At 42.8% G+C, this 24,992-nt stretch overlaps 1 protein-coding gene across 1 annotated transcript in view; it reads left to right on the forward strand.

Moving 5' to 3' along the window:
• The first annotated feature begins 1,864 nt into the window (after positions 1-1,864).
• Positions 1,865-24,992, forward strand: part of C12H3orf52 (chromosome 12 C3orf52 homolog) — a 31,391-nt gene continuing 8,263 nt past the window's right edge. The window contains exons 1-3 of the mRNA XM_059277008.1: positions 1,865-1,999; positions 7,399-7,528; positions 20,244-20,371. Coding sequence (XP_059132991.1) covers positions 1,865-1,999; positions 7,399-7,528; positions 20,244-20,371 — 393 coding nt within the window. The remainder of the gene's footprint in view (positions 2,000-7,398; positions 7,529-20,243; positions 20,372-24,992) is intronic.

Consider the following 24,992-nt stretch of genomic DNA (forward strand, 5'->3'; position numbering starts at 1 on the left):
CATGTTGGACCATGGATGCACGGGGGCCATGTTGCATACAGAGAAACAGATCCACCTCGACACAAAACTGAGAGTGGATCCACTCCCACACCAAACTAAGGGTTTGCAATCTTCAGAGAAGTGATGGAAAGCAGTATGTAAGAGTTGGCCTGAAGCACACCCGTGGGATCCTCATCTTGATAAAGGTGGCCCACAGTGAAGGGCCAGAGGCATTTTTGGTGAGTGTTCTGAAAGTTAAACTTTTCAGGTACGTTATCTCCTGGCTTTTTGTTCTTTTTGTAAAATTTAAATTGTCAAGATTTTCTTTTATTTTCAAAGCCTTGTAATGCTTTGAGTAGCTGTAAGTCTACAGGGCCCGCTCAACATATTCCAGTTCTTGATTTATCTTAATTTAGAGAGTTTCTCACTACGTCTAAGAATAACATTTTCACTGTCAGAGTCCCGAGTTAACCATGGCACCAAACAACTAGAATGGAAGAAAAAAGAATATTATTTATTTTCCCTGAAACAAAGTCAAAGGAAAAATAACAATACTATTATTAAATGGGGCTCAGAATACTGCATAGAACTGCAGAGAAAATTGAAAAGTGAAAGGAGAGAACAGAAAGTGTTATTTTCCGAATTAGTAAAAATGACTGAAAAATTCTCACTACCCCGAGATAATGAGTATTCCCAGTTAATGGAACATATTTTGATTTTCTAAAAGACTTTCCTTGGGAATAGGGACAAACATCACAATTACAGCATCTCTCTGGTGGCTGCGGATGTAACCCAGAGATAGACCATTTACCTGGGATGGCCCACAGTACTGTAAAGAAAAGATACACTTCTAAATTTGTTTCCAAGATATCTGGAGTCCCCACGTTGGTCTTAATAACTGCGTGTATAGGGGGAAGTGCAGTGGCTCTGAGCAGAAGGTTGAGAGGCAAGATCTTGGGACCAACACCCAACCCACACTTTGCTTTGCAAACGTAATTCCAGGCTCACTAAGCCAGTTCTAAGCTATGCATAGGGTGTGGAGGGCATTGCATGCATGCGCGGGCTTACCGACACAAGCACTGTGCTTTTTCCTCAGGTGGGGTGTTTATGGCCCCTTCTCTCAAAGGTAAACAGTAATGAGCAAACCAGTAACGTTTTATGAGTTCTTGCTTCTGCCGGCTGCTTTCTTCTGTTCTGAGTAACACTCTGTGCGTGGGGACCTAACGCGTGCGTTGCAGACTTCCCAAATAGGCTGTCCTAACTACTATCAGCGATACTGATACTGCCCTTATGCCTCAATCAGCTTGGAAGGGGAATTATGCGGCTGGGTATCATTCATCTTCATGTTCTCATAACCCAACAAGCTGCCTGACACACGGAAGATTATTCATAGCTATTTGTTGATTCGGTAGATGAACACCCTCGCTAGACAGTGAGGACTGGAGTAAGCTTCAGCGTCACACTGGTCCGGGGAGAAGGCACACTGGGGACTGCATCTCCCCAGCCAAGCCTGCCACAGTCCAGCTTGCAAACACACCATGTGAGCAGGTCTGGGTCTCCATCCACAGGGAAACGCATGGCAGGCAGCACCCTGAACAAACCAGAAAAACAGCCCTCCTCTACTGTGGAGCCCAAGGCAGCAGGGTCCCACCCGCATCTACCTTTGCGGAGCAAGGTCAGCTATCAAAGGCCAGAGAGCTTCCACTCGCTGGCTTCCGCCCCTCCCCTTCAGGCCAGCCGCTACAGGTAGATCTGGCGCCGCCCGAGGACTACCTGCCGCGCCAGATGGGTGGAGTGTGAGCTGAGGACTCTCCCTGTCCTGGACTCTGCACCCTTAGGTGCCTGGGTCTTGCCTCTCGTCAGAGCGTCTGTTCTCTGCGCTGCCATGGAAGCGGCCAGAACCCCATCGCCCGGGGAGCAGCTGGAGCTCTCGATCCTGGAAGAGCAGCAGGAAGAGCAGACGCCTCTCAACAGCCTCCAGATCCAGCCTTCCTCCGCAGAGAGCTCTAGCCCAGCCCAGGTAAGGACTTGGAGCTCTGGCGTGTGACAGCAGGAAACGGGCCCCACACCGTTCAAGGGCGTTAGGGCTCCCTTTCAGCGTCCGGGACGCGCAAAGAGGGTGCCAGGCGAAAGAAGGCAAGAATGCCTTTGGCTGGATCCCTCCACTACGGAGACCTAGCCTAGAGACACTTCAGGAGCCCTGGAGAGGGGAGTGGCTGCTCCTTTCAATGGAGACAGACACCTAAGAGGTAGAGGTGGAGTTTGAAAGTTATATAATTTTTAATTTGGTTTTCCTTTCTTTCTTTTCTTTCTTTCTTTCTTTTCTTTGTTTCTTTGTTTCTTTCTTTCTTTCTTTCTTTTTTTCTTTCTCAAGTAAGAAGAGAACGATGAGTTGAATCATAGTCGCTCTCTCTTCCTCTTCCCCCTCAGCACTCCACCACCACCAACACTGGGAGTATACAGTCCACTACCTCCTATCTCTACCCAGTTCTATGTCCTCTGCCCTTCCCCATCTTCAAATACACTCTGTTTCTCCTTCTTTGGTCATTACTTCCTCCGGAAGAGAGATAGGCAGAGAACACAAGGAGGAAAGAACTGTGGCCAGACATACAGTTGGACCTAGTCAACACACCGGCTCAGAGAAGAAGAGAAATAACATCAAAGGTCTACCTAAGAACTAGCCTTGCTGTCTTTTCATCTCTGAGGAAGTCCTTGGGGTTGTGTAGGTTCAAACTCTTTTCTGATTCAGCCATGGCAGTGGCTGAACTTTATCCACAGATCAAATACTCGTAAAACATCAGAGAGCTTGAGTTCTGAGCCACCTGTCTTCCGATTAACCCCTGAGGTTAGCTTGAGTTTTACTGGGCACACTCAACTCTCTGGACGCATCGTTTTAGCGTGGTGTTTCTCACCCTTACCCCACTCCACCTCCATCCCTCTTGTGCCCAAGTGATGATTTTAGTAGAAAATCTAAAGCTTGAAAACATTACTCTTGGTCCGCAGCAACTCCTGGAAACGGTGTGGCAATACCTTATTTCATAAGTACCTTGGAGAATAAGTTGGCACCTTAGGTTTGTATGAAATGGGACCACAGATGAATTAAATTTGGAAAATATGACTGAAGGCTAGTGCAGGTAGCCATAGCTAGGAACTTTCTGTATGATCCTCCAGGGCAGGAGCTGGGCATGGGGAATTAGAAATAATTGCTTCAAGTCAGTTAGGCCCACCACATCCCCAAAGATTCAGGTATTCTCTAGAAAAAAAAAAAAAAAAGGTGTGAGATCAGACAAGGCTGTGAAATGATGTAATATCATATGCTCCATTTAGGCTTCTGGGAGCCCTGGACCACCTGTGGACAACAATTGAGAAAATGCCAAATCCATGCTGAGTATCAGAATTCTATAATTGCTTAGCACTTGCCTTGTGGAGATTATGCTTTCATGTCCTAGTGACTTCTTTGTTAGTCAGATGTACACAGAGATGCCAGACTTCCTGGTAATATAGCCTTGTACGTCACTAAATAGTAAAGTTTCAGTGACTGGTGGAATGGAGTGAGGGTGAAGGGATCCATGAGAACCCGAAGGGCCTTCTAGAAATACTTGAATGGTGACATTTTTATTAGGAGAGAATGGACAAAAAACCCTCAAAACCTTCCCCTAGTGTGTTAATCATCCTGATTCTATAGAACAGGTGAAAATGATTCTATAGAACATGAAAGGTCAGTTATTGGGGTTCAGTAAGGACTGGCTTGCATAAGCACAGGTTTTCGATGCTTAAGGTTTTTGTGTCAATGTCTTCAGTTGTGTGATACTAGTTCTGACTTTGATGCTTGTTTAAGTCCATATACTTTCCATGCTCTACATTTTGTGCCTATCTTATGTGAAATATGGTGACACATAAATGTAGTTAATTATTATCAGCGTAGAAGGAGCTGTGCTAGTTTAGCATAAACCATCAACTTGAGACAGCCTAGAATCACCTGACAAGAGAGTCTCGACTGGGTAATTGTATCGGGTTGGTATGTGTATCGGGTTGGTATGTGATATGTTTGTGAGGGATTGTCTTGATTATCAATGGGTACAAGAGGGTCCAGGTCACTGTGGGGGATACCATTCCTAGGGAGGTAGCCCTGGGCTGTAAGAAAACTGATTAATCATGAGCCAGTGTGGGAGCCAGCCAACAGCATTCTTCCATGGATTCTGCTTCAAATTCTTGCTTGAGCTCCTGTCCTGGCTTCCCTCAGTGATGGCCTGTGGCCTGGAAGGGTAAACCAAACAAGCCCTTTCTGTCTTCTCCTAAGTTGTTTTACTCAGGGTGTTTTTTTTTTTAATCACAGCGACAGAAATGTAACCAGAGCAGGGAGAGTACTAGTTTTCTGGTTTCACAGATGAAAGAGCTGAGTGAAGAAACTTAGGCTCAGAGATGCAACCAAACTGCTCAAGTTCACTCAGTGGAGCTCCCTAACATTTGGACTCAGAGCTGCAGGGTCTCAGATCTATGCTGTTAATCAGTTTTAAGAAAATATTACATTTATTTCCTCTGTGTGTATGTGTGTGTATATGTGCCATGGTGCACATAAGGAATCAGAGGATGACTTTCTTGAGTCAATTTTTTTTCCTTCTAACATGTGTAGACAGATGTTTTCCTGTCCTGACTACCTGCTCCCAAATATCCGGCAGCTGCTTCCCAAATTACCACACAGAGGCTTGATATTATTTGTAAATAATTGGCTGATAGCTCAGGCTTGTTACTAGGTAACTCTTATACTTAAATTAACCCATGTTTCTTATCTATGCTTTGCCACATGGCTCATGGCTTGTTACCTCATTTTTTATACATCCTTCTTCCTCTGTGGCTGGCTGGCATCTCCTCTGACTCTGCCCTTCTTCATCCCATCATTCTCAGTTTGGCTTTCCTGCTTAACTTTATCCTGTTCAGCTATTGGCCAGTCAGCTTGTTTACTAAACCAATCACAGCGAAGAATCTTCACAGTTACAAAAGGATTTTCCACAGCAACCATGTGTGACCCAGGGATCAAATTCAGGGTGTCAGGCTTGGCTGCAAGGACCTTTACCTGCTGTACCATCTTGCTGGCCCCTGCTAATTGATACTATCATGCATAGATAAATACATATGACATGATTTATACCATTTCACTTATAGTTGCCTCAACTACAAATTATGTATTACTAATAAATATATACAGTTAGGTAATATATTTGTTTTTAAATGACACATGAGGACCAGAGTGGCAGATCTAGCTGCTGAGGAAATTTCAGGTGGATGGGTGAATGGATGATGGGCAGGGAATAGTACTGAGATCATAAGCATCCCTTTAGTGTAGGTGTCTTCCTGTTTGGAAAAGTTGAGCTAGGCGAGTATGTGAGGAATTTTTTCTCCCTTTCTTAATCTCGATTTGGAATGTAGGGGAAAAGGAATATAAGCCATGGAACTCCACTTTGTCTACTGTTATCACAGGTTAATACCCTTGGGCAAAAAATTACAAAAGAAATTGTAGGTGATAAGGTGAGACTGGAGGGACCTGACTCAGCAGCCCAGAGACATCTTAGGCGATGACATCATCATTGTATTAACAATAAATGAGTAAATTTAGTGTTCTGTGGTAACCAAGGCTTATTTGAGCTAACAAATTAGCCCTATTGCTGTGCGTCATTCAGTCTTGAAAAGGAATCAACTGACTCTTTTGTGTTTTGGATGAAAGGTGTGTTTTGATCAAATGCCAACGTGTCCCAATCCTGTATTAATGTCATGTATTTGGTAGTTTAACTGGGGAGGTGGTGGATCTCTTCTAGAGTGTTCGGAGAAAAGCCTTGAAAATTCCACAGCTGTCTAATGCAATCATCGAATGCAAGGTGGAGTTTGCAAGCACCTTGTGAAAGAACCTGCCTGGGGCCTTTCAACAGATCGCTGGTACACACCAAATTAGATCCAACTAACCTTAGCAGCAATAAAACCCTGAGTTGTTGGACCTGAGCAATTACTCAAGGCTCATGTGTTGAAGGTTTGGTTTCCAAATGCCGCAATGTACAACAATGGGGCTTTCGAAGGTAATTGAATCCCGAGGGCTTTGACTCCACTTATGTTGCTAGATTCATAATTTGATGGCGGGATTGGAAAATACTGGATACTTTAGGAGGTAGAGCCTACTTGAAGAGAGTATTCTCTGGGGTATGTCCTGGAAGGCTCTGATTTGTGCCCAACTCCTTCGACATTTTCTCTTTGCTTTCTGATTATGAGGTGAATGGTCTCACACTCCCACTGCTGTGGTGTTCTGCCATGGAGTTAGCTGACCATGGACCCAAACCATGAAAACCACCTGTTACACCATAGTCCAAATAAATCTTTGAGTTGGTTTTCTCAGGTATTTTGTTATAGCAAGGGGAAGCTAACACACACATGCTTTGCAGTAGGCTCTAGTTTTTCACTCTCTAGTTTCAATTTCGTGACTCTTTATGACACTACATCCCAATCCTTAGATTATGCTGTCGGCCAATTCTGTTACGAATTAGCAAATGCTGGTTCCTGGTTTTTTAATACCTTCAAAAACCCTGCCTTCCATGTACAATGACAAAGATCAAGTTCTCACTTATATGCTGAAGTTTAAAATGTTGATCTTGCAAAAGCAGAGAGCAGAAGCATCGATATCACAGCCAGGGAAGGGAATAGGGAACGGAGGGATGGGCAGCAGGTGGCCAATAGGTACAGAGGTACGGTCAGACAGGGGAACGCCTCACAATGCTCTGTAGCACAGTAGAGAAATGACGATTGACAGTGAATTGTACCTTTAAAAGCAACTAGAAATGATAAACATTGGAGATGATGGGTCTACCGTTATACCTGACACATGGGTTTGGAAATATCTCAGTGAACTCCATAAATATATACAGTTTTCACGTGAGTTAGAAATAAATACAAGCCAGGCAGTGGTAATTCACACCTTTAATCCCAGCACTTTGGGAGGCAGAGGTAAGTGGAGTTCTGTGAGTTTGAGGCCAGTCTGGTCTACAAACTGAGTTCCAGGACAGCCAGGGCTATCACACAGAAAAACCTTGTCTCAAAATAAAATAAAATAAAATAAAATAAAATAAAATAAAATAAAATAAAATAAAATAAAATAAAATAATAAAAAAGGAAGAAAATGAAATAAAAGAAATACAAGTTTTTAAAACTCTAAGAATAAAAATCCTGCCTCCTGTCTCCACTTCAAAACTCCCAAAGGGCCTTTGGCTAACTTCCTTTTGAGGTTCCATTCTGTCCTGTTGTAAGTTTGATTTAGTGTATTGTATCCCCTTGAGGTTAAGGAGCTGATGACCTTAATTCTGCATCAGTCTCTAGTAGGACTTTGAGACTATTTGTTAAAACCCAATGACTACCTCACAACTTCCCTTTGTTTTCTAGACGGACAAGGAAAGTCCCTGGAGTCCCTGTAACAAGATCGTGGTTGGAAGATGTAAACTGTGGATGGTCATTGTCACCATTTTTGTGTGTTTCGCTATAGTGATCATTATAAGTTTATGCCTTGTAGGAGGTAAGGATTCCATTAACTATGTTGACACATTTGAAGACCTTATTGAATGCTTGTGGCTTACACTGAAATGGAACATGTACTCACTGCTATTTTACTATTTGTAACATGAATTGAAATATGGCTTGGGCAGCTGGTCATGATGATTTACACCTGTAATCCTAGTCCTTGAGAGGCTGAGAAGGCATCTCTAGTTAAAGACCATCTTGGCCTATATTGTGAGCTTGAGGCCAACCAGGGGGTACAAAGTGAGACCTTGTCTCAAACAAACAAACAAACAGACAAACAAATCAAATAGAACAAAACTGGCTTGGAATATGTTGTGTGAGTGTGAGAGATACACAAATCTCTCTCTCTCTCTCTCTCTCTCTCTCTCTCTCTCTCTCTCTCTCTCTCTCTTGCTTGTTTTAAAATGGAAGAAGTATGAAGACTATTATTTTTCTTTAAAATTTTCTCATTGGTTTCCAAAGAAGTTCCTTAAATTAAAAAAAGATATAATATTTATTACTTTAAAATTCTGTATCTAGATGTGTGTGTGTGTGTGTGTGTGTGTGTGTGTGTGTGTGATATGTCCATATGTGCACATGAGTGCTGGTGCTGCAGTAGTCCAGAAGAGGGCACTGGAGCTTTGGAACTGTAGAGACAAGCTGTGAGCTGCCCTTTGTGGGTGCTGAGAACTGAACATGTGTCCTTGAAAGAACCTGAAGCACTCTATCTCTCGGCCACCTTTCTGCTGCTTCAAATTTGAACTTGAACACTAATCTACATTTTATTACATTTTAATACCTGCCTCTTTGAATTTTCTTACCATTTGTTTAAGGAAAATCATTTAGTACATTTGGTACTAAATGATAAAATAATAAGTAATATATTTGAGAGAGTTAAAAAAAAAACTTTACTGAGGTATGTGGCAATAAGCCAGTGGTTTTCAACCTGTGGATTATGGCCCCTTTGGAGGTTGCATATCAGATATCCTGTATATCAGATAGCTACATTATGATTCATAACAGTAGCAAAATCACAGTTATGAAGTAGAAACAAAATAATTTTATGGTTGAGGCTCATCACAACATGAGGAACTGGGTTAAAGTGTTGTAGCTTTAGGAAGGTTGAGAACCACTTATTGAATAAGCTGTCACTATTTTAACTTATTTTAGAAATAACGATTTCATTTGTATTGAATATGTCTGTGAAACAAGCATTTGCATGACACTAACAATATACTTTATATATATATATATATATATATATATATATATATTATCTCACTTTATGGCTGCGTGTTTTGAATTAGAAGCAACACAGTTTTAGTCATCTCCTTCCATATTATTAATAGTTTATCACATGTTCTTCTTCTCTTTTTCTTATTTGAATTTTTAATTTGAGATCAGATTTTTATATTCTAGCCCATCTTCATGATTCTAATGTTATATTGAGATAATTTTACCAGGTCATTAAAAATTTTGTGAAATATGTATACACACACACACACACACATATATATGGTATATAGTCTTCTATATGATGATTACAGTGTATATAGTCTTCTACAGCATTTAAAAAGTCTTTTAGGTTGCTACTATTTTAAGAATTATTTTCTGCATTTTTCAAAGTTTTAAGATGCATAAAGAGTTTTTACATCAAAATTGAGGAAAAAATTATTGTTTTACTGGTGCACAGCCGTGGTTGGGGGGAGGGGTGTTCATCCAGAGGTGGGGTTCTCCTAAGGTGGTGTGACCTCCAAGAGGTCTGAGTTAGGTTCTCAGGCGCAAACAGTCACAGAATGTCACAAGGACAGGGAACTCTGAGTCTCTCTGGAGGGATTCTTGGGCACTTCTTCTTTTTCAGAAAGCCAATTTGCCTGTTCCTTCCTTCAAGTGTGATAGTCCCTGGGAGCTTTTCACAGCCTTGAATCTCAGATAAGCAGCCTGTCTACTTACCTGATGTTGTTTAGGTGGGATGGGTAATTCCTTGAGGCTGTGAGCTTGTTTTAAGTAGGGAGCATCTCTGAGGTATGTTGCACCTCCTCCACCACACCGAGGACAATGGCTTTGTTATGATCATTGACACTGTCTTCACATCAGCTGCCACAGGTGGATGCTGAAACCAAAGTTGAGTCACAGAGTCTCCTCCAGTCTCAGGTCCCTGGTGCAATCCTGAAAGCTGACTGATTTGCCTGGTAGCAGCCAAAGAGCTAATCATAAAGCAGGTGGTTTAATATTCAGGATTTGAAACACAAGACTGGATGTCTGTCTCATCTCTAGAGATCACTGGACTTTAACCACAAAAAGCTATCTGCAGAGAGTTATTCAGTTACCTTGAAAGGTTTTTTTCAGGAGATGTGAAAAGCCATACTGTAAAATTCCAAAAATAACTTTAATATGATTGCAAATTTGCATTTTAACATATGTTAATGTTATAAGAGAAATCTACAAAATAACTTTTTTCCTCCCTGGGAAGGAATTATTTTATTTGGAATCTTGCCTATCAGGCTCTAGGGCTTGCAGGGAGAATCATGATAGACTAAAGAAATGGAAACTAATTAAATGACTTTAATTTTGAAATAATACATGTTCAGCCGGGCGGTGGTGGCGCACGCCTTTAATCCCAGCACTTGGGAGGCAGAGCCAGGCAGATCTCTGTGAGTTCGAGATACATGTTCAGCCTGGGCTACCAAGTGAGTTCCAGGAAAGGCGCAAAGCTACACAGAGAAACCCTGTCTCGGAAAAAAAAAAAAGAAAAAAAAAAAAAGAAATAATACATGTTCAGTTAATGTACCAGCTAGTTTTATGTCAACTTGACACAAGCAAGAGTCACTGGAGAGGAGCGAGCCTCAATTTGAAAAAAATGCCTCCATAAGATTAGGCTGTACGCAAGCTTGCAGCACATTTTCTTAATTAGAAATTGATGGGAGAGGGCCCAGAAGAAAGCAGGCTAAGCACGACATGAGGAGCAAACCAGTAAGCAGCATTCCTCCATGGCCTCTGCTCCTGTGTCCAGGTTCCTGCCCTGCCTGAGTTCCTGTCTTGACTTCCTTCAATGAAAAACAGTGATGTGAAGGCATAAGCCAAAAACACTTTTTTTGTTTTTTTACTTTTGGTGATGGTATTTCATCACAGCAGTAGTAACCCTAATGAACAGAGTAACATATATCATTAATAGTTTGTAATACTTTCTTTCTTTCTTTCTTTCTCTGATTTGCATTTTAAAATAATTTGAGACCAATTTTCAAGATAGTAGCTTTCCTTGAAGGTCTTACGATCATTTTGACATCATTTTGTTAAATCACTAAAAATTCAGGGAAGAATCTGAGTGGAGTAATGTAGACCACAATAGATTAAAAAAGAGCAAGCCAGCAGGCTACCCTGTGTGATCGTGCTAGCCACACCTAGAGCAGCTCTGCTAGTAGTTCTGGGATGACAGATGGCAATCATCAGCCCTGCCCAATTGCCAAGCCCACTGATATGAATCACATATTTGCAGAACTTAAGGTACTGTTTGGGAAATAGGTGGTGTTGGGAGAACCAGGGTCAAGATTTACTGAGACAAAACTGTTCCTCAGGATCCATATTGCCCATTCCCCTCCCATCTTTCCTTTCTCAAATCTCCGAACCTCCGATCTTAAGGCTCTTTAGTTCCCTGACAAGTTGAGCATTGAGCAGGAACTAACTATGCACTTGAAATAGATGCAGAACAAGACAGTGAGTGCATCCTGCACAACAAAGGTAACTAAGCTGAGCAATAAGGGACCCACGGCAGGGTGTCCGTGAATAGGTTGTAACTGCCATTGTTAAGACTCATCTGGCCTGTATGTAGTGGTATTTAAGGCAAGATGGTTGGTCTTAGTTTTGCTCTTAGTCCTCTAAAGACTGAACATTTGTGATTGTTTAACATTTGGGGTGGGCTCACCTCCTCCTCTGCTCTGCTGTGTACCGAAGTGACTGTCGCGACTCACCTTGACGCTTGGTGTACTGACTTTGTACACAATAGGACGTGAGGCCATCACCCCACAAGATTCAATTGACATTGACATTTTTTTTTAATTGACAATTTTATGGGTGGAGTCTAGTGAAACTTGTTGACTTTGGAGAACTGATTTTTGTTTCAGCTCTGCAGAGAATTCTATTAATGGACAATTTCCTCCTTCTTGAAAAACTATATAATTTTTGGTGTGAAGGGTAAAGGGGGTATCTTAAGCACTGTTCTATCGCTGTGAAGAGACACCATGACCAAGGCAACTCTTACAAGAGAAAACATTTAATTGGGAGCTGCTTACAGCTTCAAAGTTTAGTCCATTATCATCATGTTGGGAATCATGGCACATACAGGCTGGCATGTTGCTGGAGGAGTAGTTGAAAGCTATATCCTGATCTGCTGGCAGAGAGAGAGAGAGAGAGAGACAGAGAGAGAGAGAGAGAGAGAGAGACAGAGAGAGAGACAGAGACAGACAGAGACAGACAGAGGTGGAGAGAGACTGGAGACTGTGCCTGACAGGGGCTTTTGAAAACTCAAATCCCACCCCCACGGGCACACCCCCTCCAAGACCACACCCATTCCAAAAGGCCACACCTCTTACTCCTTCCAAATGGTTCATCAACTGGGTGCTAAGCATGCACATATATAAGCCTATGGGGCCCATTCTCATTCAAACTACCACACCATGTTGCTTGGGCAGGGCATCTTCCTTTTTTCCTCCCTGTCATTTTCTTTGTAGATAATTTGGAGAGCCAATGAGGCACCTTCAAGGGTTTCCTTTCACTCAGGTACCTTGGTTAGAACAGAGTAATACCACAGAGAGATGTGCCTTGTGACAAACAGGTGAATGCTTGGACGTGCTGTAAAGTTAGAGCACTCTGAGTGACCCCCACATGACCTCCCCCAGCATCCTCTTAGTTCATGGTGCCTGTTGTAGGAAGGAACGTGAGGACACGCTTGAAGCAGGGACTTTCTAAGTGAAGCAGCATTAAGTGGATGGCTCCGTTCTTCAGTAGAGGATGGGACTTTCATCTTTCCATGTCACATGAACCTGGCACACTGTTTTCACAGGGAGATACTTCCTGGTTTGGGTGACTCATGGGGAAATCCTTGGCAGATACAATGAACAGCTGTAACCTACCAAGGTACTTCAGGGCAGGAACTTAATTGCTATTCCCTAGATCCACTTTCTTAAAGTTACTTCACATTTTTGCCTGTCAGGTTTTCCACCAAATCTGTGGTGATTTTCCACTTTCCCAAGACTCAGTTCTCATGTTCCCTACAAAACATCATATGCATCCAAAGGTTCTTCTAAGTATAGTAACCTCATCTCCCCTTCATGGGACTTGCCATGTCATGGAGGGGTTGCTTTCTCTCTCTTCTTTTACTGGAGAACTAAGAGGTGGGTCTGCATTTGGATCTTGCTCTCTGAATACTTCTAAACCTCTTGCGTCTATTGACCACAGTTTTATCTTACCAAGGTGACTAGCAGTTATTTGATTGTGAAGTCTGACCTTTGTTCTCCTTTGTTCCTATTTGTAGCTGTCATCTCTGTCAGTTAACATTGTACTCCCTGAGTCTACAGAACTCCATGACCAAATGTACATATGTGCAGACACACACATATGCACTAGAGAATGTACAGCCATATACATTGGGTAAATGTTCCACCAGAGAGCTACATCTCCAAGCCCTCTTAGTTCTCTGTCTGTTTGTCTCTGTCTGTCTTTCTGTCTCTGTTTCTCTGTCTATCTGTCTCTCTCTGTCTTTGTCTCTCTGTCTCTCTCTAACACAGGATCTGTAGCTCTTGCTGGCCTGGAGCTCACTATGCAGACCAGGCTGGTTTCAAACTCAGAGATCTGCTTGCCTCTGCCTCCCAAGTGTTAGGACTAAAGGTGTGTACCACCACAGCCAGCTTGTTACCTTTTAATTCTGAGACAGGGTCTTATCAAGTTGCCCAGACACATGGTCCTTTGCCTCAGCCTTCTGAAAACTGAGATTCTAGGCTGTGCCACTTGATTGGAGGTGGGCTGTTTCTGTTACCCTTGCTTTTAACGTCTGCACTGTGGTCCATGAGGCTTTCCTTTAACTCTCTCACCTTTCATAGTCTTAATTTTCCTCCCTTGGGAAAGCTCCTTGATACGCTGGGCAGCAAGCAGCCTATCCTGTAGGAGAGAAATTTGGTTTACAACTACACAGGCTACTGAGTTTTAGAGACAGTCTTTATAAGATTTCTCCACTTAGAACAAACTATTACCATTTCCATCATTACATATGTGAAACTAGAATGCGTTTGTATTCTACCTCAGTCCTCTTGGCCTACTGGTAAAATAAAAATGATTTCTGAATCTATTAATGTACCTTGACCCTAATACATATTAACTTATTGACCTGAAAAAAAAAACATTTTCTTTAAGCTTTTTAAGATGAAAACATGACATTGAACTCATGGTAATGATGTGAGATAAAACCTATAAAATGGTAGCAGGCTGTTTGTATGTAGTGAATACTGAAGAGCTGTTCTTTTTCTTGGACAGGCTTGAGACCATAGAACCACTTTGATTTCTTCTCTCCTTTCTCTAGGTAGTAATCAAATCTTTCCAATCATTCCTTAATAGTGACTGTCCCCGACCCTGTGCAATTCTGTGCTGTATAATTTATTTCCATTCCTTTTCATCTTTACCTTCACTTGCAACATTGGTGCTAATATTTCTGTTGATGGGCTAGCTTCAAAGATTTAGGTGACCTCCTCGAGATCACATGGCTAATAAGGAGATAGCCTGGTGTCAAAACTAAGTCTGGTTAACCGGACACCAGCTCTGCTCTCTGCCCCCTTTTCCCTCCCTCCTTCCTTCTTTCCTCCACTGACAGGGAAAATAAGTTTCCCAGTATTGTACCCAGGAGCCTTGATGCCTCCAGCCTCTTCTGGTTCCAACTGATCCGAAGTGTGAGTTGTAGTTCAAACACATCCTCTACCTTCTTCTCGAGAGACTCTTGGCAGTGCTCTATTAACCTCCTGACATCATCAAGCGTTTAATAGCTCCCTCTCCAGCTTCAGATCTCACAGTCCAGCTGAAGATCTATCATGTTCCTCCTACATACTGGGAATGTGTCTGTGATTTTTTAAAAAAAGCCATTTCATATCCTCTCCATGGAAAGCATTGTTTGTATCAACTGTCATTAGTTGCATAAAAACTATTCTGACTGGCCAAGTCTGTTATTATTTTTGTTTTAATGAACACACTTAAAAGCCATGTCTCCGTAGAGATTGAATTATTTCTAGGTTACAGGTTAAGCACACGTCATCATAGATGGTACTAGAGTCCTCATTTTGAACTTGCTGTCTCTTTGCAACATCTTGAGTTATTGGAATTGACTTAGTTATTAGTTATTAATACTTAGTTGTTGGAATCTCTAACACATCTGGCAGCATCCCTGTTCCTTTCTGAGTCATTGAGAGAAGACTATGTGGTGGGTAGGGAGCTCACAGACATCTATTGCAGCATCCCTCTCAGAAGTAGAATCCTGAAATCCTGAATGTCATGTGATCAAAGAGGACGAGTCTCTGATGAACATTATGCACTTGATTGTAGCCTAAGAGTTGAGAAATGACCCAATCATAAACATGAAGGCTTTTTAAAAAATGAATTTCACATGTATGAGCAAGGACTTTGACATTGAAATAATGATGAAAGGATCAAGACATACAGCAGTAACATCAAAAAAATGGGATACAGCCGGGTGGTTGTGGTACACGCCTTTAATCCCAATACTCGGGAGGCAGAGCCAGGCAGATCTCTGTGAGTTCGAGGCCAGCCTGGTCTATAGAGTGAGATCCAGGACAGGCACCAAAACTGCACAGAGAAATCCTGTCTTGAAAAAAAAAATCTACTTGATAAGGCTTCCAACATATGATGTATGTGAGGACCTGATTCCAATCTCCAGCACTAATGTATACATATATATATATATTATATATATATATAATAGATAGTATATAGTATAATATGTATATTATTGTATGTATATGTATATTAGATAGATTAGATAAATTAGATAGATAGATAGATAGATAGATAGATAGATAGATAGATAGATAGACAGATAAAGGAAAAGTAAAATAAAGGCGGTGGGGAGGGAAGAAGCATTTAATGAAAGGACTTATTAGTCAGTTTTCCTTTGCCACAACCAAGTAAGTATCTGTGATAAACAACCCAAAAGGAAGGAAGGTTGATTTTGACTTATGACTCCACTCCATGGGGCCACTTGACTCTGTCATTTTGAGTGGGAAAGTGTAGCATCATGTGGGGAGTGCATGGTGGGGCAAAGCTGCTTATTCCCTGGTGGTCGGGCAGGGCTGGGGCGGGGATGGGGCAGGGGTAGGGCCCTGGGTATTGCCTTTAAGGGCGTGTCCTCAGTGACATAACTTCTTTGCACTGCTCTTCACCACTGAAAGCTTCCCAGTGGCACCTTACGCTGAGGGACAAACTATCAACACATGAGCCTTTGGAGGGCACCTAAGTTCTAAACCATAACAAATGATTATGAAGAGTACTATTTTTTGGTTGGATTACAATTTTTTGTATTTTTCAAATTTTTGGGTAAGATGGCATACTTTTATGGTCAGACAAAAAATATTCAATGATTTACAGCAAATAAGAATTCAGGGCTAACCCTCTGTATGGGATTCCCTAAAATGAGTCCGTGAATTTTTAAGACTGCACGCAGTCCTCACGGAATATTTAAAATTATGAATAGCCATTAAATAAAGGCATTTATTATTATAACAGAATCCACAGGAATTTGGGATCAGGTTTTTGAGTTCTTTCCCAGCGTAGGTACTTAGGATTCAAGTTTTACAGCAGTAAGTTGTGACTAGACATGTGCAAAAGCTCTTCTGGATGCCTGCTAGACATTTTGTGCCAAGGTTTTCCTTGGGTGTTGGTTACACAGCCTCTGTCTTGAGTATACCACATTGACAGACTCTCACAAGGAAAGGAAATGTTGACCAACCATCTTATTTATCCAAGGAGATGAGGCACAGTGGGTCACCCTTGTAAGTCAGGGGCTGATGGGAATCTTTTTCAAATCCAAGCTCCAGTTGCTAGACAGAGGTCACCCTGAGCCGGCTTTCCAAGGCTGGCAATCTCAGGCCAACTTTGCTAACTCTTTAGGGTGCATTCTTTGCCCCCAGTTCCTCATAGTACTATCTCCTTGGGAATAAGTGTCAGAATTCTTCCTCCCCCTCCCACTCCTCCTCCTCCTGGTTTTTCAAGACAGGGTTTCTCTGAGTAGCCTAGGATGGCCTGGAACTCACAGAGATCCACCAGCTTCTGCCTCCTGAGTACTAGGATTAAAGGTGTGAGCCACCGCCAACTGGCAAGTATCAGAATTCTTACTTTGTGCGTGTGCATGCCTGCGTGTGTGCGTGTGCGCGTGTGTGTGCGTGTGCGCGCGCGTGTGTGTGTGTGTGTGTGTGTGTGTGTGTGTGTGTGTGTGTGTTCATGTATGAAAACCAGAGGATAACTTTGACTGTTCCTCAGGGGCCATCCGTCTTGTTTTACAGATGGTATTTCATGTTGGCCTTGAACTCACCAAGTAAGCTAGGCTGGGTGCCCAATGAGCCCTGCCGCTCTGCCTGTCCCCTCCCAGAACGGAAATTAGAAGTACATACCATCATACTTGGCTTTTTTGTTTGTTTTCTTTTCTAGGATAGTTCTGTTTATTTAAAGTTCAAAATACGCAAAACTAATCTATGATTACTGAAGTCAGAAAAGACATTCCCTTTTTGGGTGGGTTAGTGAACAGAAGTTCGCGAGTTAGTGATAGTTTTTTTTTAATTTTAATATTTCTATCAATTTTATACAATACATTTTGAGTATATTCACCCCTACTCTTCCCCCTAACTCCTCCTAGATCCACCCCTGTCTCTTTGCTCCTTCCCAACTTCATGTCCTTGTTTTTTTGTTTTTTGTTTTTGTTTTAATAATCTACCAATCTAATTTGTGCAGACTAGGAGTAGGAACATCTCCTGAAGCATGACTGAGCTGTGCTGGTCCTGCCCCTCTCCAGCTGCAGAACTCAGGAGAGTGGGAGCTGCACCTCACCTGGGCAGCATATGGAGCTGGCCCTGGTGGTGTGTGTGGGTGCAGGTGGGCCGGCTCTGAGAGTGTGAGCAGGAGAACTGGCCCCACCCTTTGTTGTCTGCAACATTGGGTGAGCTAGCCAGGCAGTGCTGGAGAGCTTAGCCTCCTGGTGAGGACAAGGCAGTGCTGGCAGACTGATCACCCCAGCTACCACCTAAGCCCAGAACCAGGGCTATGAGATGGATCACCCTAACGACCACCCCATCTATGACCTACTGGAGCATGTGAAGGGGCTGGTCCTGCAGTCCAAAGCTGCAGGATCTCCATGACACAGGGCAACAGCAGGATACTCAAAAGGAGTCCAAGTGAGGGCCTAGCACTGATAGTGAAGCAGAAGCCAGAGGCCTTGAGCCAAACCAATGACTCATTGCAATGAGTACTCGCAAGTAAGGATGTATGGACTAAAGGGTAAACTGTGTGACTCACTGTGACACACTACAGCCTCCAAGACGAGAGGTTTTTTTTTTCTTTTAAATTTTTTTTTCTTTTCTTTTTTGGTGGTCAGCTTGCAAGGGCAGAGGGCAGATATGAGGGGATGGGGGAGATGAATGGGATTGGGGTGCGTGATGTGAAATCCACAAAGAATCAATAAAAAGTTAAAAAAAAAACTGTCTCTCCCTTCCCTAGAAGCCATTAACTGCCAATAGCTCCTAGGAGGTGGAGGCTCGTGGGCCCCGCCTTCCTCCATGTTAGGATGTTGATCAGCCTGATCTCGTGCGGGCGGGCCTTCTGCAGACTACCACAGCTGCTATGAGGTCACGAGTGCAGCTGTCCCTCATGTCTAGAAGACATCGTTTCATTCTTGTCTTCCTAACTCCGAGTTCTTACAATCTTTTTGACCCTTCGTCAACAATTGCCTCTGAGCTTTGGTGGTGGGCAGAGTGATGCAGATGTTCCAGCCATGGCTGAACACTCCGCCGAGACCTAGTCTCTGCCCTTTGATCAGGTTTGAATTTCTGTGTTCACCACTACCCATCACACAAAAAAACTTCTCTGATGAAGTCTGAGAGCATCACTAATCTATGAATATAGAGGTAGGAATTTAGCGGCAGTTTGCTGTTATTATGTCCATTTAGCAGAATAACAGCAGTATGGTTATTCCTGTGGCCTGTGAAATCCCCAATTATGGGCTCCTGGACAGATTTTACAAGTTTTCTTATGAGTTTTCTCTAGTGGACTGGACCTTTAATCTAATCAGAGAGCAGTTGGTTATTCCTGTAACATTTTTGTGTCTATTGCATCCATGGGTGTATTTTGCTACACTGGTCGTTATTGTAGTTCACAGGGGTCACAGCTGGGTAAGACTGTTGTACATGTTCATTTGTGTGTGTGCATGCATATGTGGAGGTCACAGGTTGACATCAGCTGTCATCTTCAATTGCTCTCCACCTGGATTTTTGAGACAGTACAGCCCTGCATTTTATCTGCGTTTCTATCACCAACACTGATGGAAACATCATTCCAGGATGGCCTTTCGAAGTCCAGTAAAAGACGCAGAGTTGGTTACGTAAGATGCATAGAATTTGAGGGGGAAGTCTGAGAGCACCTCGTTCCTCAGCAGCCCACGCTTTTCACAGGGCAGATGAGGTGGCCCCCTGTGTGGAGCAAGCCTGTGAGGCTGGAGTTGAGCCAGGAAAGCAGTCATAAGCACGCCGGTGCCAGCTTCTGGCTCCTGGCTCCTGGCTTTGTGTGGTGTTCCTTCATTCCTCCAGCTCTAACTGCTTAAAAATCAATTAGCTCTAGTCATTAGAACACAAGCAACACAGAGCTCATTGTCCTTTGAGTTGCTCTGCAGGCCCTGGGGCTCCAAGTGAAGTTTGGTTTCCCTTCTGCAAATAGAGTACGTCCGCAGCCCTCTCCTGTGGGACCCAGGCTGGAGTGACGACTTCATGGCCATGCTCTGTCTCTTGGAACGCTTGGAGACATAGACTCATATCCTCATTTTCTAGTCTTACCTCCATTCTTGTCCATGACATCACTTTCTCTTCATGGTTGTTGACAGCGCTGAACTGGAAGCTGGTTCACGGAAGCTGTTTGTGGTCACTCCCTGTAGGTGTCCATGCCGTCTTCTGGTGCTTGTCCCCACACCTGAGTACCCACACAACCTTCAGGTTCAGTGTTGCAAACAAGTTTGTGGTTTTCCAGTTCTTTCCTCCTGGTACTTCCCATGACCTATATTCAGTGATGTCAGAGACCCCTTTGCCTTAAAACCAACAAAACGTTGATCACAATGAAAACAAATGTCTCTCTTTTATTCTGTTTTGCTGATCAAAGGAAGTATTCCTGCTTATACTTACTGACTGTGTCCAGGCTTTAGCTTCCAGGAGTGTGGATAGTTAGGTTAGGTTTAGTTAGAGAAGCCAACAGAATGAATGCCTTTTTTTTTCTCTTTGCTTTGTGTATTTTGAGATCCAGTCTCACCATGAAGTCATGGGTGTCCTGGAGCTAGCTATGTAGATCAAGCTGGCCTGGAACTTGAAGTGGTTCCCCTGCCTCTGTGTTTTGAGATTAGAGGTGTGCACACCACATCTGTCTTTACTAAATTCACTATTTTATGCATGTCCTTACCTTTATTTTTACCCCCTGAATCTCTTTAGTAACTTACATCGATGAAGATGAAAATGAAATACCTGAATTATCATCAAACAAAACCTTCTTCATCGTGTTCAAGATTCCAGAGGAGTGTGTTAATGAAGAGGAATTGCATCGCTCGCTCACTAAAAGGGTGATTATGCCTTATGTATTGTTTACGGAGCTCCGAACGTTGGATTATGAGTTCTGTTAGAGCAATCAGCAAAGCTCTAGAGGGAACAGCAGAAGATGCTGATAAATGCGTCTTCAGGCGGCAAAGCCGGCAACTGGAATGAGTCTGGCCTGGCCTCCAGCTGTGTGCATCCCAGAAGACAGCATCCTTCACACATGCTAGTCCTGTATTTCACCTGGTCTGTACTCACTGGTGACTTGATAATGCCACATAGTCCTTTCTTAGGAGGAAGTCCAAGTAGGAGAAGCAATCAAAATTAAAAAAACAGTACAGTTATGTCCTAATGCTGAGTTACATACAATGTTGTTGGCATTCTGCGTGTGTTTGTGTGCAAACGTGTATATGTCATTTATGTGTGTACATGCACATGTGCACATGTGGAGGACAGAGGCTGACATTAGGTGTTTTCTTCGATTGCTTTCCACTTCATTATTATTTTTTTGAGATAGCATTTTTCACTGGGACCCAGAGAGCATCCAGTTTGACTAGGTTGGATGACCAGTGTGCCCTAGGGCTTCTGCTGTCCCTGCCTGCCCAGCACTGTGATTACAGGCAGGTGCTACTATGCTTGACTTTTTATGTGAGTTCTGGAGATTGGACTCAAATCCTCACGCTTATGCTGCAAATGCTTTACCGAATGAGTCATCTCTCCAGTCCATCATACTCATACATCCATAAAGGAGGTACATCTAACCTATGTGAGTTGGGGGTGGAAGTAGATGAAGGAGCTGGTACTCAGGATAGTTATAAAATAAGGGTCGGGATGTTATAGGATATATATATATATATATATATATATATATATATATAAACATTATATATATATTCTTGTAAAGTGGGGACCGGGAGATGGAACAACACGATATGTATCTATATGTATCATTTCAGGAGTCTGTGCAGTGGTATACTGAGCTTGAGTATGCTGTATTGAGGACACGCAGGGGGTTAAACTAGATAGGAAAGTAGGGAGCAGGTCATGGAAATCTCCCCACTTTTGGGTTGACCATGTAAAGATTTTAAGTTGTAGACTGATGTGGTTAGATTTTCATTTTCTTCTTTCTGTGTGGTATTGGACAGTACTTGAAGAGACTAGTGTTGAGGTAATGCAGCAGTGCATCTGAGAAATGAAGGCCGTTTGAATTGGGGCAGCCTTGGGGGCAGTAAGGAAGAGCTCCAATTTAACAGGCATCTTTACTGAGAGGAACTTAGTGTTTGGAAAGCGGAGAAGGAGAGTAGAACTCCAGCTTACTGGTTGGAAGGCTAGGTGCATGATCTGTGGGATAGGAAATGTAGAGAGTCTTCTGCAAGATGAAGGCTCTGCAGACAGATTGCAGATTTCATGGGTCAGTCTTCGCTATTAAAGATGGGAGTTCATGCCAGATCCAGGAATATTCTGAGGCAGGGTCTCACTATGCAGCCCATGCTGTCTTCTTAGTCTCCAGGCTCCTGTTTTAACCTCACCAGTGTGAGTTACAGTAATGTACCATGCAGTGATTGATTGGCTTTCTTCCGCTCCTAGACATGTGGAACACCTTACTCCATAAAAAGAATAAATCCTCTGGTGGTCTGAGCACAGAAGTTTGGTTTTATAGAACTAGAAAGGCTTGAAGAAAGGAATAATGAAACAAGAGTGGGTAGGTCATTCAAAATGGCTTCCTTGTAAAGTAGAGACAGGGAGATGGAATGGCAAGAAAATAACTGGTTTGTGAAGCATAGATTGATTCAGGTTATTGGCTTTTTTACAAGAAAAGATAAAGCCTTGTGGGAACTTCATTATCAAACAAGTTGAAACTGGCCTGTTTGGGAAATCTGGCTGTCACTGCAATCCTGATTTCCCAGACAGTTGGATACACATTTTAGCTTCAGCCTGGTAAGATGGAAATCCAGCTTTTGTGACCTTGTCTTGATGTTTTAGCTTCGGTCTGTACAGGAGTGTAACAACAACAACAACAGCAAAGACTTCCCGTATTTTTTAAATGATTTCAAATAGTTTATTTATGAGTATGTATGTGTGCCTTTGTGAGTTTGTATGCATCCCATGGCCAGTGTCCATGGAGGCTAGAGGGTTTCAGATCCACCAGAACTGGAGACAGATGGGTTGTGAGTCACCTGATATGGGTGCTGGGAACCTGGGTCCTGTACAAGAACAGGAAATACCCCTAACCACTCTCTCAAGCTACCCTCCTATAATTTTTATTTAACAGTTCTCATCTTTCAGTTGGGTTTCCACTCTGGTTAAAGTGTGATGAAAACACAGTTCATCAGAGCTACCCTTCCCCTCTCTCCCAGATCAACTCTTCCTTGTTTCCCTTAAAAAAAAAAAAGAGCAGGCCTCCCAGGGGTATCCACAGAACATGGCCTAACAAGATACAATAAGACTAGGCACAAACCCTCATATCAAGGTTGGATGAGGCAACCCACAGCAAGAGGAAAAGGGGTCCCAAGCACAGGCTAAAGAGTCAGAGACACCCCCACTCCCATTGTTGGAAGTCCTACAAGAACACTAAGCTATGCGACTATAAGGTGTATGCACAAGACCTAGATCAGACCCATACAGGGTCCATGTTTGTCACTTCAGCCTCTGTGAGCCCATATGAGCCCTGTTCTTATGATGTCCCTTCTACTGTACTCATAGATTGGTGCCAACTCAATTGTCATCAGAGCAGCATCATCTGGCAACTGATGGGAGCAGATGCAGAGACTCATACTCAAGCATTAGGCAGAACTCGGGAATCCCGCTGAGGAGGGGGAGGAAGGATTGTAGGAACAAAAACAATTTTCAGAGGATGTTGTACACCATAAACTTTGCTATTAGAACTATCAAGTGGACAGTGTCTAGAGCTTGGAATATGCTCTGTGACTAGGAGTCCTATGAACCCAATGCAAAATCAAGTAGACCAAAGCATGAGATATCTCTATCTCACCAAGTAGTGTTTTTGTTAATTTTTATAACTGAATTTTTGTAATACCAGTATAGCTATGTGTGCAATGAGAAGTGCCAGCCAGGGCAATGATCCCTCCTTGATTATTTAGTAGGCAGCATTTCTGTCATTCTGAGGAATGAGTCAGTTAAAGCCAAGAGTGCAATCTCTGTGAACGAGATTATCAGTGAGATTTTGAACATTGCCATCAAGGGTGTTACTGAAGTTATCGAGAGATCTCTTAGGAAATGCTGATATGTCCCAAATCCAACAACAAAAAGACCCTTAGAGTGTGCACTAACTGTGCACCAGCCATGAATTCCATCTTTTAATTTGCAATTTTAGCTTCGACCATTTTGCTGAGAGTCTGCTATGTGCAAACAGAGTTCTAGATCCTAGGATGGACTTAGGAAGGAGTGTGGGGAAAGAGCAGGTTGGGAATAATGGTAGGTGTTGGGGAGATGGCTGTGGAAGCATGAAGACCTGAGTTTGGATCCCCAAAACCCATGTGAAGCAGTCAGGCGTGGATGCCTGAATCTATAATCCTATGGGTGTTGAGAGAGTCGGGAATGGGAGACTGGAAGGTCCCTAGAGCTTGCTGGCCACCTAGTCTAGCTATTTGATGAGCTCTGGATTCAGGGAGGGAGACTAGCTTAAAAGGTGTGGTGGAGACCAACAGGGAAAGAGGACTTCTGGTATAACAGGTATATATATATACACACACAAATATATTAAACACACACATAAGTTTTTACAAAGAATGATTGGCACAATCTACAAGAAGGGAGGCATATGGTTATTATTTATTATCAGTGTTTTTAGTGCTGGGAAAACATCCTTTGCAGCATTATCCACCTGCTACCACCTTCCCTTCATGCTGAGCAGTGAAAGTTGCCTTCCAGAACCTGAATGTCCCCTCTTGTCCATCATCCATCTTCTTCATACTAGAGTTCAAGAACTGAGATGATTTCTTTCTCCCTGCTTGCCCCCGGCCACAAAGCTCTTATTACATTATGTTTTTTTCCTTTCCTGATAATTCAGTGGAAGACACGTCCCACCATTGCTTGATCTTCTCTGGTATCACTGAGTTTCCATAGAGTTAGGTGGGAGTGCTTGGTTGTGCAGCCTTCTTGAGATTAGGTAGGAAGGAAGGTGTGCACCGTCATAAGGTTCTATTAGGTGTTGTATTTAACAGTGCTTACTATTTTATAAATTCATGGCTCACCAAGCCTTTCTGGTATACCTGGGAATGGCTAGCTCATCTCAAGGTAACCACCAGTAAAGTGAGAGGCCCAGAGCAGTGTCTGGGTGGAGGCTGCTGGCTGGGTAGGAGTGGATCCAGCCTTGCTTTTGATGTAGCTGTTACTAATGCCAGAGCTCTTCCCATGCTGAGAGTGGTGCCAGATCCCAGTCCTGACTTACTCTAGAACTAGTGTGTTGGAAAAAAAGGTTTTAACTTTCCAATGTAAATGCGGAAGGAACATAGTGTAAATTCCATCAGCCATGTGTTCCCTTACAAAGCAGTTAGTGTTTGTATCTCTGAAACTTGATGGAAGGACTAATCAATGCCTAGAAAATCAGACTAGGAGATGGCTCAGCTATTAAGAACACTTTTTGCTTTTGCAGAGGACACAGGTTTGGTTTCCAGTATTCACATGGCT

This window comes from Peromyscus eremicus, chromosome 12, assembly GCF_949786415.1.
Source record: "Peromyscus eremicus chromosome 12, PerEre_H2_v1, whole genome shotgun sequence".
NCBI lineage: Eukaryota > Metazoa > Chordata > Mammalia > Rodentia > Cricetidae > Peromyscus > Peromyscus eremicus.